We start from the raw sequence: 17853 nt of genomic DNA on the forward strand, positions 1-17853 counted from the left end.
AGTTGTTTGCATATTACCTTTTACAGAGTTTTTGAAGACAGCAGAGGCCAAGCGGAAATTAATCCGTTTCTCGAAAGGACAGATGGCTCCGAGGCACGACACTCAGGTGAGAATGCAAACCTTTAAAAAAGCACAAGTTACCATTCCTGTCACGTTACTTAAATATGTGTTGTTGGAGAAGTGAACAGTTAACTTTGATGAACTCTTTTCATGTGCAGTTGGAGAAAGTCATTGATGAAGTTTTGAAGAGTGGAGATGTCCAAGCACTGGATGTATTCTTGCAAAGGAACATATATGAAGGGCCCCCCATAAAATGTTCCTTACAGTTTCTCACCAAATTGGATAGACTTGTTAGCAGGGTAAGATGTATCCCAGCTACACTTGATATGCTACTTTGATGTGTTGTGTGGGTGTAATTAAACCATATCGTTACTGTTTATGTAGAGTTTGGATCAAAAAGATTCCAAGTCGGCCAGTTTGGGTCTTGTTGTCCTTTACAAGTGTGGGACACACCTGAAACTACCGGGTGGTTGTCGAGGGCTGTCAGGATTAATAGCCCAAGGCCTGCTGAAAAAGATAAGTATACATCAAATACACACAGGCACACTGTGTGAGTTAGTCAGTTGTTTATTAAACCTGGTTTTGTGCACATGGTGCAGTGGTTTGGGAAATGCAGGCAGCTGTGGATCCAGTGTGGCCCCCAGTGGGATGAAACCTTGTTCAATCTGTCTGAGGACTTCTTTGATGCCTTAATGGTGAGCTGATGTCTAACAGTAAAACACACCTTGTATAATACAACAATGGACCACTGTTAGTGTCCATAATGTAAACTTATTTCTTACCTCCTTGTTACAGGTGGTTCATGAAGCATGCAAAGAGGGTAGGCTTGTACTTTTTCTTTTCCTTATTTGTCCTCAATATATTTGTTTCATCTTCAGTTAGCCCTTTTTAGGACCCAAGTAGAGTATATGGAAACTTGAATTGCTAAATATTTAACAACTTCTTAAGTTATCCAGCACAGCTTCTTAGGACCACATCAACTTTCATGAAGAATTATGGTATATAAGTAAACACTTTCTCCATTCACAGTGTTGTTCAACATGTATTTTTTGCAGGAACATGCAAAATCACAGAGTCCTTCCTGTATCCCGTTGGTCAATTGGCAGTAGACCCCAGAATCTACATCCTGATCCAAAAAGAGGTTTGAAATGGTTTTGATAACTCCTTTTTTGGAATAGCATTACAAACTGTAAATCATGTGTTTGTTCATGAATTAATTTGCAAACAATGTCTTGACAGGCAATTCGTAAATTTAACTTAATTCTGGACAAAATCCCAGAGGCGCTTAAGAAAGAGAGGAAGATCCTAACATCACAGGAGGCCTCAGATATCATGTATGTCATGGTAGTTTCCTCATAGTAAGGATCATTATTATTCACTTTTGCAACTACACATTCTTGAACTTTTGCCTGTTCGTTACATTTCTATAGGATGAAGTTGGCTGGTCAGATAATGAAGGGTGGTGGTAAGTATCTTTTTTTGAGTAGTTCCATCTCACTTCACCCAGAAGCATACAGGGACACAAAAATGTACAACACACTTTGTTTGCTTCAGATTACGACTTGCAGACAGCCCTGATGGAGGCGTTGTGCAGAATGGCAACTCCCGACCAGAGGAAGGAACTGGCCGATCGATGGTTCAGCATGGAGCACGTGGCCAGTGCCCTCGTCAAGATCCAGGATTCTGAGTTTGAGACGGTAAAAAACATGCATCACCTTTGCCTTTCATTTGAATTTATATTATTTTGCACTACAATGGTAATGTATTGTAATAACACTACAACAGGAGCTCAGCTACATAGAATTTAATATAAGTGTGTGTGATTTCAGGATTGTCGCAAGTTTTTGAACTTGGTGAATGGGATGCAGGGAGACAGGAGAAGGTAAACAACAACCATAATGCAGTTCTACCCAAGACCTGGGCTGCAGTCGAATAGTCAAAAATATTACGTCCTCATATCCTTTCCTCACCACGTTTCCTTGACTTTGATGGAAAATGTCATTATGTCAAGGAAAGATGTGTAAGACAATTCATAAGGAAAAAACAACCGCAATCCAACTGCACTTACACGATGCAATGGCAGATCTTTTTTTATTTTTTATTTTTTTCGAAAATGAGTAGAGTGACAAATTCAAAATATAATCACAAACCCTAAGAAGGATGTTTACAATTTAGAGAGCGACGGCAGATATTTCTCTTTAAATGTTGCTGCCGCAATGAATTGAGGAGTGGCATTATCTTCCTTTAGTAAAGGATGGTCCAGTGTTCCCTAGGCGCTAAGAAAGCAGTGAAGCACCTTTACTGAGCATTTAGAGAATTAGTGCAGCTCTTATCATGGCGGCCACTTGGATACTTCCAGGTCATTTCACTCAGTTAGGAACCTTCCTAAACAAAAAAGATTAATTTGACTGCAGCCATGGTCTGGGTGACCTGAGGGGCCTTTAGGGTTAGGAGTATTTAAATGTAACTGTCATCTCACACCCTTGACTCTAGCACTGTTTTTGTCATAGTTCTGCCTTTTTACCCAGTGATGTATCATGCTCTCATACAAAAAACGTTTGTGTAATTCTGTGCACATAATCACTGTGTCCTCTCTGCACTATAGAGTGTACTCCTATCCTTGTTTGGAGGTTTGTCTGGACAAGCATGAGGTCAGTATTAACAGGATTTATACGGTAAAAAAACAAAGTAACAAATACAGATTTTGTCTGTCAATTCAAGGCAATGCTATTAAATGTTTGTTAAATTGTTAAAATAGTTTAAGTGTATTAGTAGATGTGTTGGAAGGATTTTGGTTTTGTTGTCAGCTGCTGATGCCTGCTGATGAGAAGCTGGAAGAATTTTGGATTGACTTCAACCTTGACAGCCACAGCATCTCCTTTTACTTCTCTTTGTCTGATGGAGAGTCACAGGTACCTCGCAATCATTCATGAAAGTGAAAATCAAAGTCATTTGCAAACATTTACATCATACATAGAAGATGTATATCTGTCCGATTTTTAACGCGGAGTGGATTCCTTTTGGTGTAGGAAGGCCAATGGGAAACAATATGTGTCAATGAGAATGAAGTCCAAAGCTACACTGTTACAGGTAACCAAAGCAGAGAGAGCGCTGCATTTGTATTTACTCTTCGAGCTGCTAAGTTCACCCAAACAGTCAACCAGTAGTAGTAGTAGTAGTGGTGGTAGAAGTAGTAATTAGTTTCTAAAAATAAAGCACATAATAAAGAATAAAAAGCAATAATATATCTATATATTGTCTATATATATTGATAGATAGGTGGAACTTGATTTTGATGGAACTGATAGATTTATCTCTTTTGAAGGCATTTTCTATAGTCGGGAAGCATGCATAACGAATTTACAAAGAGCACTAAACTTCTGGAAGATAACATATCCTTTTTTGATTTACATCATGTGACTGGCCATGCCTTTTAAATGTGTGTGTGTGTGTGTGTGTGTGTGTGTTTTTTATTTCCAGAGGAGGGCAAGAGGAAAGTCTTGCGGTTACTGTTGTCAGAGGTAATAGTTGTGGGAGGGATAGAAGGATCGAGTCTTACCATCCACTTCAGCTCCTCCCTGGACATCCTGCAGGCTGCTCGCATTGTTTATGGACAGTGCAAAAACAAAGTAGGTCATGGCTTATTTACTCCATTCTTAATGACCACAACATGTTCAGAAGAAGATTCTGTCTTCCTGTGCCACCAAAGTACACAACTATGAAATGTTCTAGATACAATAATGATATTGAAAATAATTTGGATTCCCATGAAAAGTGTATTTTTTATACACTGTTTGTTTTACCAAGCGTCTCTTCCTGTTAGAGCTTTGTAGGGAAGACACGCACATCGGTAGTGAAGACCACAGTTAGAATTATAATGACAGACAACATCTCCCAGGTAAAGAATGGTCTGTTAACACGATGTTCTCAATATGCAGCTATGATGTGATCAATGAATGCAGGCCACTCTCCATGCAGGTTGTTCCAGAGAGTCAGATGTCCCTTGATGAAAGTGAGAAAGATACGGCCCCCTACCTTTTGCCTGCCCGGTGTGCAAACGTGCAGGTGAAACAGTTTTGTACTCTATATTAAGTCAAATATATGGCAGTTAAACACACTTAAGTGTGTTAACAATGCACAAGTTTGTCAATAACAGTTCAGTGAGCTCATAAACATACATAATCAGGCTCTCCAGGTCTTTTGGATTGTTGTAGTTACAGAAGTAATTAATGCAAATTCAATTGTTAAAATAATTACATTTTTCTTCTTACTCCAAGTACATTAAATATACGTTAAGACAGAACAATAGTTTTGTCCAGGTATTACTCAATTTTGTATGAAGTGATTTAATGTAACATTACATTACATAACACCGCTCTGTTTTATGCCTACAAATGATCGGATTGTTTGGGAGAAAGACAATTAAGGATTGTAAAGCAGACTTTAACATTAAAGTGTCAAACTATTATGATTTTGATTGACTTCAGTAGAGTTTGTTAACAAATGGTGGTCATTTGTGGTCACGTGATGAATGTACTTTGTAACAACTCTACCATTCTGTGTCATGGCTACATTAAAAACAAGTTATGATTTAATATATCACTCAAAAAGTGCAATTTTTAGTTGCAGCGTCTTTGGTAAGGCGACGTCTTACCAGCAAAGGCCAGCAGGTGGCGTAAAGGTCGAGGGAACCAGCCATATCAGCCTTTTCGCTGGCCAGTATTTTCCCAACCAATCAACTGTTGACCCTGAAGACGTTGGGCTCTATTCAATGTAGAATTGTAATAGTTCCATTTTTCTGGTGATCCTGTGCCATTACCTTCATTTGAAAGGGATTACACATTTTAAAAAAGCTTTTAGTTTCCAGTTGTCATTTTAGTGTTACATTTAAATTGACAATTCACAGACACATTCTGATTTTCCATCCAGATGGTGACCCCAACCAGGATGAGGCTTTCAGAGTCCACCACCTTCATCAGCAACAGTGGAGGAGGAAGTGTGCATGCTGCCGGTTCCCTCTCTGCTGTGATGTCCTCAGGTGGGTGTCACCAGAAATTGTCAGGAATTGCTGTCACACCAATTGAAATAATTTAATATTCCCTCAAAACAGTTATACAAAATATATATATATCTATACAATTTTTTTTAAATATAATTGTGCCTTGTAGTTGGGGAGGAAACGGTTAGGATGGATCCTAATAGGTCACATCTAGTGAGGAAAATAAAGTGATTAGTTTACAATAAATCAAACTAAGGTAATTTATTTATTCTCTCTTTCTTTGTTATTGTCTATTAAGATGAATTAAAGAGAGGTTTGTCAACTCAGATCGTATTATGACTTTGTTCTTTTCTTCTTTTTTCCCTTATAAACACTTCAGCCAAGGGTAAAGGGAAGCCATCTCTGGAGATGGTTCGGTCATGTGATAGGCAAGGTGAACTTTACCTGGGAGAGCTAAGGACAACTGCTAAGACCTGCAGTGATGGCACAACACCTAACAGCACAATAGCAGGTGGCATGACAGAGCAGGTATGAAATATACTGAATACTTAAGCTCAGCAAGTCCAAAATGTGACATTACAGTATTCAAAATGTGATTTTATTTAATGTCATGGTGTCTGTCTCAGAGGGCTACAGCTCTACAGAGCATGGCTTCCAAACAGTCCGATAAGAATATGGTTGGCAAACACAAAAAGGTATAATCACCAAATTCACATGTTTGTGAATAAAGTTGAGCTGGGTATCTGTCGTCTACTTTTGCACAATCGTTCTGAACTGTATTCAGTATACATGAATGAGTGTATGAAGTGATTGAACTATGAACTCAACAATATTGCTTTGAATCATTTCAGTAACAACTATTAGGATTAAACCTTGTGGTGCAAAATATATCGTTGCATTTGTTGTCTCTGCTTTTTCTACAGAACATACCATTGGCAGAAGCAGTGGATATGGTTCTATCTGGACAAGGAGAAGAACAGTCTCTGGGTATTGTAATTGCTATAGTGACTTTAGCTTAGCCAGGAAATATAGCTGCATTGTTATTCTTCAGAAAATCTTGAACCCACCACTGATCTTTTTACTTACAGAGTCTAGTGTTGTGCCTGACACCCAACCCAGAACTGAGAGGAACATGTAAGCACTGTGAAGAACCTCCACACTGTGTGTAAATCTTGTGTTTATACAGTATGTGTATGAGTGTAATCTTAACATCTATTTGTTCAAATTGCAGAACTTTTAACTGGAACAAAATGTCTGTTTCTGAAATGCTAATGATGCCTACACAGACAATCAATTCTCTGCCAAGACCTGGTAGGCAAAGAAGTCATGAAATTATTTAACCATCTCTAAGATGTCATGATATTAAAAGCTATGAACACACATAAAACCTAGCTTTTTTTTAAAAACTAGTGTCCTCAAACTTTAACATGGTTTTCAAACTATTTATTCTCTTTAGAGCCTCGTTTGGCACAGCAGCAGCAGGAGTGCCCGTCATCAGCACAGAGATTGCCACTTCCAGGCTTAAGCTCAACCAGCCAAAAGCAACTCCATACCGAACTGACCCGGCGCCTGCAGAAGGTCCTCAGTGAGAGGAACCAAGATCCTGCACCACAGGAGCCATTGGCACCCCAGAGAAAGTTGCCTGATATCAGAGAGGACTCTAAAGGCAGAAGCTCTGCGGTTCAGTGTGCTTCAGTACTTTGTACTCCCAAAGAGCAGCAGACCCAGAGAAATGGCCTCGCCAAAGGGAAGAGCAAACGCCTGATGTCACTGGAGGCAGATGCTGCTGTAACCAAAGATCCAGCCAAGACCTCCTCAACCAAAGCTCGGCAGAAGAGAGTACCACCCAATGTGAAGGTTGAAACTGATAGTGTCCTCTCAAACAAAGAGAAGGTATGAATTCTGTAAGCTTCAAGCATCTTGAGTCCCAAACACACAGAGCAATAACGGACAAGCCTCATTTGATAGGCATCTTTTAAAGCTGCTGTGGCGCGCTGCAATGCCAACACCACAGAACAGCAGTGTTTAGGAAAAGGGTCACTATTAAGGCAACATTTGTGTTTATTACAGATACCCATAATCTTTTAACGTGATCTAAATAATGAAGGTCCTGGTTCAAAACTGAAGTAGATACGATTTAGTTACTATACTGATATACAGTAGTTGAAAGTTAAACTAGATAATGTGAAATTGTCATCACACCATCCACTAGATGGAAGACGTATCACTGTTGGAGTTGTTGTACAGTGGTGTTACATAGTGAAGCTTCGCTTCATGAACATCAGACTGAGCACAGATACCGTTCAGCAGGGAGCACATAACTCTAACAACAATGTATTATTTTAGTCTGAAGTCTCAAGAAGATTGGAATCAATGTAGTGAAAGCTGAGGTGACCTACCGTTGGCAACGTTGGTGAGAGTATAATCTTCAATTAATTAAATAAAATGTCATCTAGGAATAGTTCTTAGCTTTTTATTCCCTTTAGCTCTCATGAGGCTGCTGGGTCCTCATTTTACGCTCTGAAATAGAAACAACGGTTAGAGAAGGAGTGTCCTGTCGCTTAAACTTGTGACGCATGTACGGTCAGATGCTTTCAGTGCTTTTGTGCCTTTGCAGTCAATTCTATGGCTATTCGTGTTGTATATTGTGATTCTCATACCTACTGTCTCTATTCAGAGAGATGCAGAGGTTGCAGGCAGCCTGGTGAAGCTCATCTCGAGTCATTATGACGTTAACACTCGATCCACAGCAAAGGTTACTGCAAAAGTTATCACTCAGAGCTGGATTCCTCCTCTTGTCAACAGGTACACAGATTGATAATTGTAGGGCAACATTATGTTAATGAACTAATGTCATCGCTAACATAAGTACGTCGCTTATTGACTGTTTTTGTAATAGGCCTATCTTCAATATGAGCTGGTTATCAAGTGCTAAAGTAAGTGATCATTACTTCATATATGTAGGATTGACTATATGTTCTCCTGCTTGATGAACTAAACATGATCTTAATCTGCTGTAGAAAGAAGCATCAGGAGCTGTAAGCCTAATGAAATCATACAGCAAAACCACAACTAACTCTACGAGGCAGAGGTACTACAATTCAGTTCAAATATTTGGTGTACATTTGGATATTTCAGTGGCTTTCATTGTATTTTTGGATGTCATTAATGCTTTTGTTTTCTGTTGTACAGAAAAGATATTTTTGCATTCAACATTGATGCACCATTGAGTGTTAAGGTAAACATTAATGTTACCTATGTTGTACTTAAACACCTGGTCGTGTTATACCTGAGTACTTGACATGCCACTGTAGTGTTTGAAGTCTGTTTTATTGCTCTTTAGGGAAAGAACAAAACATTCTGTAACACCTCTGCCATATCAAGCAGGTAGGTCTGACAGTCAAGAAATGCAACCTCTGAAACAGTAACCTTTCTGTTTAATACTCTAATTTCATACTCTCTATATTGTTTGACAGTAGCATCCATGACCCACCAGCACTCCCCAGCACAACCAAGAAAGGACAACCTGTGGCAAAAGTATACATTTTTGTACTGTAGTGTTTAATTATAGGTATTCAAAGTTGAAGACACTGTGTGTGTGTCTGTCTCTGTAGACATGCGTGTGTGAATGCTTACCGCATGTGTGCTCGCGTAGTGTAGGAATGCCCACTTTCCAAATGGTATAATAGCTTACAGTCACTGTCAATTATTATGCAGCAATCACAAAATAGAAATACATCATGTGCTAGCCAGTAAACCATCTCGTTCTATGCGTCTCTATCTGTCTCCCTGTCTTCCACTACCTTGCCTTCTATGTTACAGGAGAAGCGGTATGTGAAAAAGCATCTGTTCAGTGACACGGACTATAGCACTACAGATGTCAGCTGGCTGAGGGAATCGAGCAGGAAACCCAAACCCAAAGTTACCAAATACTCCAGACAGGCGCCTGTCAAGCCTAGAGCAATGTCACCTCATACTTCATGTAGGCCATTAAAGCTACACATTCATACTGCTCACAATCTGGAATTCATCTCATTAATAATGGATGTGGATACAATTATTTCAAGACATCAATATTTCCATAAAAAAGTGGTCTTTCTTTTAATACAGTTGAATCCCCAGATCTACCCCCAGCCTCTCCAAAGCCTGTAAAGAGCAAAACCAAAGTCAACAAGGTAAGGCACCGTTGTTTTTATCCTAGATGCTGTCCTTTAACTCTGTGATGCAATATCCCAGTCAGCCACAGTGTGTCATTGTTTAATCAGAAGAGGCCTAACATGAAGGGGAGAGTGGAGCAGCCAAACAAGGCAGTGAAGCCAGCACCAGCACCCAGTAGACCACATGCAGCAGGCAGGAGGCCCCAGAGAGCTGCAGCCATCTCTACCAAGAGCTACGTGGAGCCAGACACTGATGACAGCCTATCAGAGTCAGAGAGTCCTGCTGTTTCCAAGGCAAAATACTTCCCTTTATCTCAAGTTACTTTCTCTTTTTAAAAGTATGATAACTGTTTATCCTCTTTTAAAAGACAAATGACTTAGTTATTGTTCTAATTGTGTAAGCACATGGCGAAGAGACTAGGTTTGTCTTGATCCGACAAACTTATCCTGATCACTTTCTTACACACATGTATTGCTCAGTGAAAAGGTATCATAAATTGATCCGACATTGTGTCCCCGCCGATGATAATTGACTTTCGGATGAAGCTACTCTTCCTGCTGTTATTTATGTCCACGCTGTTAAAGTCCTTCAAAGTATCTTGGGGGGGGGTACCTGGGAATCCACATCCCAGCTACCCAAGCAACAACACTGCTGGGATTCACTGCATGTCATTGGGAGCAAATGTCTATGGTGCTATGGTGCTGTTGCCAATAGACTAAAATCATCCTGTCTTTGTCCGCATAATAACAGTACTCCTCCGCTAATCATTTGGAGAACGCTGAGAGAACTCACGAGGCTGCTCAAGTGACAAAGAAAAAGACTGCCAGCAAACAACGCATCAAAAGCTATATGATACCAGAGGGCAGCCATCACAGCAGCCACTCAGAGTCTATGTTTGGGCAGCCACCCACTTCCAAGGTAGAGGTCGTTGAGATTATAGCTCATGTTATTGTGATCAGGTGATTGTATTTTCTGCATGCCACAAAGCATCTGTTACTCTGTATATATCAGTGAACATATCCATATCACCACATGCTCACAATTTATTTTATGAGACTTTGGTATTGATATTTACAATGTTACATCATTTTAATGAGAAACAAATCTAGTTTGTGAGCATGTATAAGGTAGCATCTATCAAAATATAACAAACTCCCCAGGTGGATGCAGATGTTCTCCAAGCTTCAGTGTTATTAGAGCTTCAGCCACGGGCGCCTTTTCCCATCTACACATCAGTCTGCCGTTACTGAGCTCTGTAGAATATGTAACTCATTTTAACATCATGGCTGTATTGAAAACAAGTAATTCATTATTGGCCAACAGGGAAAGACTGAAAAGACCTGTTTAGAGGTTCCGGAGGTAAAGAGGAGAAAAAACATTCCCTCTGAGCAATCCACAGGTGCATACAGGAGATTGGACAGCAACAACCAGTCTGATCTGAAAAAGCCACGGGTGGGTCTAAAGGCCCTTCATTTGGGTCATTGCTTCTTACCTTTTCAAAAGTACCAGGTCGTGTGAATTGAGGACATTTGATAATACAAGGTTAATTTGAGAAGACTGACTTGAATGTTAGTTAAACTCAAAGAGAAATATATAGAAAATATAATACAAATCCTCATCATATTGGACTGAACTGATATACAGAATGTAGTTCTAAAATAATGCAGAGCAAAAGTGCTGGTCAATGCAAATTGTTCTGACATTTATTAATGGCTGTTAGAATATTCTAAACATCCCAAAAGTAAGCATGTATACATATCTAGATACAGATATCATTAACACCAAAAAGTGAAAAAAATATCAAGATGTTACTTTTTTGGTATTAAGCTGGGAAAGGGCCTTGGTCTTGAACGTAAACTTTTACATGATGGTCCCAGTATGTCCTCATGCTTGTTGATGACAGAAACACTTTGCTTTTCAGCAGCAGAGGCCTGAGAATGTTCTGTCAGAAACTTGGAAGTTAAATAAGAAAAATGTCGTCCCTGCCCAAGAACAAATGAGCGGATTGAAGGAATCCTGGACTGCCCGCCAGACCGTCTTCTGTCCGTCCCCTCCTTTGATCGAGACGATGAGATGTAAGACTGTGGAAAGCCAATCACCAACAATTACATAACACTCATTTCTTTTGACGTCACTTAATGTCTATTACATGTCTCATAGTGGTTCAAATGGTTTGAAAGGATTGTATAGCAGCATTATGTTTGGTTTTCACTTAGTGTAGTGACACCATATTTATTTAATAAGAGTAAATAAAAGCATCTTTAGAAATGATTCAGGCCTACGGGGTGCCTGACTTCATCTCAGTCAAGTCCTCATGTGGCTTTTATAATGGAGCCCCAAACTATCACTTTTATTTTGAAGGCGAGAATGAAAATTTTAATTTGTCAGATGGATACATATGCAAAATATTATTCTTCACCTAAAACCCAAATTGTTGCACCTATCGTATGTAAAGCATTTACTTTGTCTGTTAAGTTTCAGCCTTGAGATATTGTATTTAATGTAAAACATTGTGTATTTATCTACGTTTTTTCTTCTAGATGCATTTTCACTCCCTTTTATGCAGAGTTTTGAAACCGTTACATAAATGACCCCATTGCTCTCCAAACTTAACTGTAAATGGATATTTAGAAAAGCATGTATATCTTGACCTTCTACTCCCTGTCCAACTTCTGAGGGCAGCTGCCTGACCATCTGTGCTTATTTTGGACCCTCACAGCTGCTGAGAGGTCAGCCCCAACCTTGAGTTTGACCTGCTCCCCTCTCCTCACCCCGCGGGGATCCCCACTCCCTGCCTCCCCCGACCCACTCTGCGAGGACACCCCCTCACCTATCCTGCTGCTACCAAAACCTCGCTCTACGGTCAGCAGTAAAGGACACTTAAGGCCCTCCTCTTTCTACAGTGCAGAAAAGAAGCGCAGCTCATCAAAGGGTCGATCCAACCAGCCTGTACCCTCCCTCCCTTCACTGACCCCCATCGGTCAAACCCCTGCACCCGCTGCTCTCGCTGGACCTAGTGCAGCAGAGGTAAAACAGCACTTCTCTGACACCTTATGTAGGTGCCATTGCCATATATGGATTCTGTGTTAAAGGTTACTATCACATTTCTAATGCAGCATAATACCACATGCTGCCTTTTACCCCAAAGATATATACATCATCTGGGCAGTGTAGCCGAGAATATGTTGTAGTCGTCCGTGGTAGTCATTGTAGTAGGCAATCGCAGCTGGATGTGATTATTTTAATAAAGATAGTCGAATACAAACCTCAGAGTCTTCATCAGTTTTAATGACTGTTGTGGAGTTCACTGGTATTTTACATCTTCAAGCAATTCATACACCTTTACTCTACATGGCATGTGAGGTCACGCAACAATCACATGAGAATCACCAGAGTGACGTGAATGGAGGTGTGAATTATTATTATTATTATTATTATTATTATGTGACTGTAGGACTTCAGAAACGGTAACGAAGAACTTAAGGAAGCAGGTCTGTAAACTAAGCATTGCTGGCTGAAATCCCCAGGCCAGCCGAGAAAATGTGTGCAGAGAAAGTAAAGGAGGAACACTTCCCTCCATAAACATGTTTGAGATTTGAGATTCTCTCTGTAAGCAGTTTGGTTACATTGAATCTCAAACTGCCAAACCCTCCACTGCTAACAGTACGACATTGTAACCATGAGGCTGACATGTCCATTTGAGAGATTCAACTGTCCGAGATAAATATGCAACGTAATTAAGTAGTAAACGTTGGAATTGCACATGATGATCTGAATGATTAAGTGGAATGATTGAAATTACCTATTTCACTCAAGGCAGAGCAGATAATAGCGCTGCAGCACTTCATCTGTGCCTCTTCATGCATTCTTGACAATGTTCTTCTCATTTAACTGTGCTTAATCTATTACAGACGTGGTGATTAGTTAACCATTAAATGAGTGGCCAAGTTTATTTTGTTCATCACTTTCTGGCCCTCTCTCCATTCCTTTTATTTGTTTCCAGATAAATCCAAACGAGCAGTGTCTACCCTCAGCACCTCAGTCTCCTTTTTCTCTGTCCGCTCGGCCCCTGTTGACATCCACGCTTGTGGAACTGGACAAGCCGTCCATGCCCTCTCCTCCTCAGTCTCCGTTCCTTGAAGTCAGTGTGAACCATGGCAGCCATTACAGCTTCAGTAAAGTGTCTTCAGTATCTTGGGTTTCATCCACTCAGTCATCAGTACTCACTAGTGGAGTTAAGGACAGTCCCGCTGCTGCCCTTCCTGTGTCTCGTAAAAAAGAGGTAGGGCTTTAACACACTTTATGTTTTATGATTGATTGATTATAATTGGATGGATAAAGGACGGACAGATGAGAGCACTAGTAATGATACAGTGAGTTATTGTGTTTTTAAAAAGCTGTAACCAATTAAACAAACGACTAATGCATTACTGCCCATCCTGACAGAAAACTCCATCTTCAGACCGAGACCGAGAGTCTGAACAGCTTCATATCTCAGGTAAGAGGCCGTTTGTGTTCAACTTGGTCGTTGACGGGTGTACAATGGACTTTCCACTTGCTATACATTCTGTCCTCAAAGCTAGGTCCCTTTTACATTAGTGTAATCTAATGAAATAGTCATTGTGTTTAGGAATTCTCTCAAATGGGGCTCCACGGTCCAATCACTGATCTGCTTTAGAGGAACACCCCTGTGTTAAACGGACGCATCTGAGTAATGTATTATAACTGTTGGTTCTTGTTACAGGACCCAGTCGCAAGCGCCATGTCTCCTCGTCCAGTCATTCTGAGGAAGATGAAAAGGAGAAGAGGAAGAAAAACAAGATGAGAGGACAGCGCTCTCCTCGGATGAAACCGAGGAAGTTATTCAAGTCCTGTAAGACATACGTATTACTCAGCAGTTAACTGTTAATCAGCAGTTACGTAAATTAGCTGTCGATTCAGTTTGGAATAACTTTTCCAAATGTCCGGGTAGAATAATAGCTATCAAGAAATCAGTCCCTGTCTTGCAGAGGAATACACATGTGAAACTGTGTTATTTATATAACATATTTTTAACATATCAGTCTGTGCCATCATTTCATAAATCAACAATACTGTTTTTGTTGATTTGATTTATTTTTGTGATACTCTGTAATTATGTTACGCTTGAGCCCATGAGGAATCTTAGTGATAAGTTACTTATCAGCTCATCATTTACATTCTATATGCTACGCAATTAGCACAATAGAGAGTGTTTTGCCTCTAATATTGGCAGTGACTCCTACGTGATATGATACACATATAGCATCTCCTCATTGTTTCAGCAACCGGACCTCCTGGTCAAGCCCAGAACTGGGGAGAGCAAAGTAGTTTAGATGAAGAGGAAGAGGAAAGCAGGCCAAAGGATATAACTTTCAAAGTTAAGGAAAGAATAAGAGAAGAATATCAGAATATCAAGAATAAGACAACTATTGGCACAGGTACCCGTTTCCCCTGTTCTCCCCGACTACACATCACATTCAGTGTTCGGTGATTTGTCAAGGAACAGATGTGATCAGAATCCTATTGTTGGACTGTTGTCTGGCATTCACAATTAGAAATGCCAAAAAAGCACAAAGGATAAGTTGTCTTAGAATAAATGTTATAGTTGCTCGTGGGATAGATTCTTTATATATTTAATTATATACCAACTGCAAAATATTTCTTATTTAGAATTGCCCAAACAATAAATGCAATCTTTTTTTAGTTTGGGGGGAAAACAAACACTATTTACAAACTGTATAACTTAAATAATACATTTCTTTGAGGCGTTGTCTTCTCTAACAGATCAGTGGGTCTTTCTGTCATCCTCAGTCGCTGAGGTGTCTGCTGATGGTGAGATGAGCCAGGTGATGTCTTCCTCCCACACCATGAGCTCCAGTCACTGGGAAGCTGAAGTGGGGGATGGAGACATGGACATGGATGAGGATTTCCAGTTGCCAGAAATTGCTGTAAACCCGAGTAACCTGTGCAAGAAATTCAGCTCTGAGCTGCAGAAGAAGTTCCAGGTAGGACACGCATATACAATGAGACACATTTAAATAGCAAAGAGAAGAGCCGTAGTAGTTGCATTACTGACATTCTTCATTATGTAGTTCCCCTTTTTCTGACGGAAATTCAAAAGGCTGATTTTTCTTGAGCACTTTGTATCTCTTGTCACTTCTAGTTTGATAACCCTGAGCCACTTAAATGTTGTTTAAATAATGGCTTAGCTGAACCATTATCTATTAAATGTATTTGTATTCAGAGCCGTTATAATATGGTGGAGGTTTACAACAAGCAGTCCTTGAAGACCGTCCAACAACACGTCTCCTCCCTCAACACGCAAGTTGCCAAATACAGGTCAGTTAGTGTTGTAAAGCTAACATGTCCATCCACTGGTCATATTGGCTAATACATCACAAAATGTATATGCACATTTTCCTTAACTGACCAATAGGGACAGCATTTTCTTAAATTGGTCAGTGTTGAGCGAGTGCGCTGTAGATGGCAGCCACTAGCGGACTTGCAAGGGGCCAGCTGGCACCGTTATATACGTCCATTAAAAGTGCTTGTTCATGCCACTGAAAGGCTCTGATTGTTATTAAATGTGTCCGACAACATTACGGAAAGAGTCTCGCTCAAAGAGAAACCACTTTCTGAAATCTCACGAGGGGTTGTGCTGCCGGAAGACAACGGTGGAAACGCGAGTGTCGGCCAGACAGGGTTCATTGTGTTTGAGTAAAGAAAGCGTAGCTTGGTGTTGTCTAAAAGACTTTTAATGTCATGGCTGAATATTTGCATCACTTCAAAAATGATGGTTGGTTGCCCACCAATGTGGTCCTTAGAGAAAACTACTAAACAGTCAGCAGGTATACCAAGTATTCATTTACCAAAGCGGTTCTAAGTGTACTTTGTTGGTACGTAAGTACTTCTTTGTTTTACAGGCTCCAAATCTACAGTGTTGTGACTCCCTGCAATCTGAAGACACATTGTATTTTCTTTTGTCTGCCTTGTATTTTCGATTTCCACTTCACTTATTAATTCCTCCTCTGTACAGGACTCAGAGGCTTGAACAGGTTCAGAACGTCCTCTTGGAAGAGATCCACAAACTGGAGCAGGATGACACTGTGCTCAAAAGCATGGAGAAAGACCTGACTGTATGTCCCTCAGTCTAACTCACTTACACACACACTCACACACTCACACACTCACTCACTCACTATCAACCAAAATATCCAAGTGTTTCACATTAATTACCTAGAGTGTGGTGGCCACAGTTTCTGAATGAACCAAAAGTATTTTTACCCTCACCAGACACATTTCCTCCTCAGTCGTGTGCAGCAACCGGCTGTAGTTTGGCTTGGAAAGTAAAAGCGACTCGTGGCTTTGGCCATGTCAGCTTTACAGCATCCCTCACCGGGACTTCACCGCTTCCTGAGGCCATGAACTCAGTACTCGCTGCACCTCTGTCCTTACCGGGAGTGACGAAGCACCCTGTTTACTGGGGTGACTCTTGAACATGGCGGACTCTCCGCAGTGCACGATCTGTGCCAATGTCAGCAGCCCATCAGGCCCTCCTTGAATCACAGACCCGTCCCGTTTGCCATGCCTCATGCCAATCATAACTATACAGCCAATGTGTTTTTTAATTAAATTGACTGGAGCGCAGTGTAAAAATACTTTCACAAGTAAAAGTCCTACTTTCACAAGTAAAAGTCCTGCGTTCAAAATGTCACTTAAGTAAAAGAACAACGGTATTTCCATCGAAATATATTTAAAGTAGCAAAAGAAAAGGTATATTCATTATGCAGTATGAGCATACAATGTAACTTCAAATAATATATTTACGGTAGGCCTTTATCATTGGATTATAATCAAGGATGCATTAATATTGTAATTGCACTTAAGGTCATTACTTGAGTAGCCTAAATGTACTTAGTCCAGCCTCCTAATTTTGTTCTCAAAGTGCATCAGATTGATGCATTTAACTTTAAAATGCACGCCCCTGTATCTTCCCCCCCCCCACCCGAGTCTCAAAATACCTCATGAAACACTGTCCACATACGGTATTCTGTGAAATGAAGATGCCACTAAATATGCCTTTTTGGTGTTAATTTGACCAGTTGTTGTTTGGTCTCTGTTCTCTCACAGATGAACTGGAAAAAGCAGGCTGTGGCTTTCCATTCCTACCAGCAGCGGGGAACCATGAGGTGAAATTTACGCCTCTGTGTGTGTGTGTGTGTGTGTGTGTGTGTGTGTGTGTGTGTGTGTGTGTGTGTGTGTGTGTGTGTGTGTGTGTGTGAGAGCATGAAAGAGCCATATTGTTATTTTGATGCGGTGATTCCTGTCACACTCTGATCAATGCTCTTCCCACAGGCTTGAACACAAATACTCTGTAAAAGGTTGAATAACTCCTGATTATTCGGTGGAACGTGAATTGAAAAGCCTGGACAATAAGTTCTTCCTCAAGCTTATCATCAGACACTAGATATGCACCCTAAGATATTTTTGTGACCACTGTTTCTTCTTATGACTAATGACGGAGATATACTTTATTTTTAGTTATGCATGTCATGTTTTATTTCTGACTATGTATACAACCAACACTCCAAACGGAGGCAGCATACACGAGGCAG

At 40.3% G+C, this 17853-nt stretch overlaps 1 protein-coding gene across 1 annotated transcript in view; it reads left to right on the forward strand.

Annotated features, from left to right (window-relative positions):
* sycp2 (synaptonemal complex protein 2) overlaps positions 1–17853 on the forward strand; it is a 20199-nt gene continuing 2346 nt past the window's right edge. The window contains 43 exon segments of the mRNA XM_031844754.1: positions 1–106; positions 219–359; positions 445–576; positions 651–755; positions 856–880; positions 1116–1201; positions 1300–1394; positions 1491–1525; positions 1615–1757; positions 1890–1942; positions 2666–2711; positions 2868–2972; positions 3090–3150; positions 3541–3689; positions 3884–3958; positions 4039–4125; positions 4990–5098; positions 5439–5587; positions 5686–5754; positions 5983–6046; positions 6148–6193; positions 6291–6370; positions 6516–6952; positions 7737–7864; positions 7959–7995; positions 8080–8150; positions 8252–8297; positions 8403–8446; positions 8536–8596; positions 8882–9041; positions 9170–9234; positions 9325–9534; positions 9968–10135; positions 10520–10681; positions 11139–11292; positions 11937–12244; positions 13221–13499; positions 13664–13715; positions 13962–14090; positions 15050–15243; positions 15483–15577; positions 16275–16374; positions 17369–17427. Coding sequence (XP_031700614.1) covers positions 83–106; positions 219–359; positions 445–576; positions 651–755; positions 856–880; positions 1116–1201; positions 1300–1394; positions 1491–1525; positions 1615–1757; positions 1890–1942; positions 2666–2711; positions 2868–2972; positions 3090–3150; positions 3541–3689; positions 3884–3958; positions 4039–4125; positions 4990–5098; positions 5439–5587; positions 5686–5754; positions 5983–6046; positions 6148–6193; positions 6291–6370; positions 6516–6952; positions 7737–7864; positions 7959–7995; positions 8080–8150; positions 8252–8297; positions 8403–8446; positions 8536–8596; positions 8882–9041; positions 9170–9234; positions 9325–9534; positions 9968–10135; positions 10520–10681; positions 11139–11292; positions 11937–12244; positions 13221–13499; positions 13664–13715; positions 13962–14090; positions 15050–15243; positions 15483–15577; positions 16275–16374; positions 17369–17427 — 4838 coding nt within the window. The 5' untranslated portion in view covers positions 1–82.

This window comes from Anarrhichthys ocellatus, unplaced genomic scaffold (genome assembly GCF_004355925.1).
Source record: "Anarrhichthys ocellatus isolate YVR2014 unplaced genomic scaffold, GSC_Weel_1.0 scaffold5, whole genome shotgun sequence".
Taxonomy (NCBI): Eukaryota; Metazoa; Chordata; class Actinopteri; order Perciformes; family Anarhichadidae; genus Anarrhichthys; species Anarrhichthys ocellatus.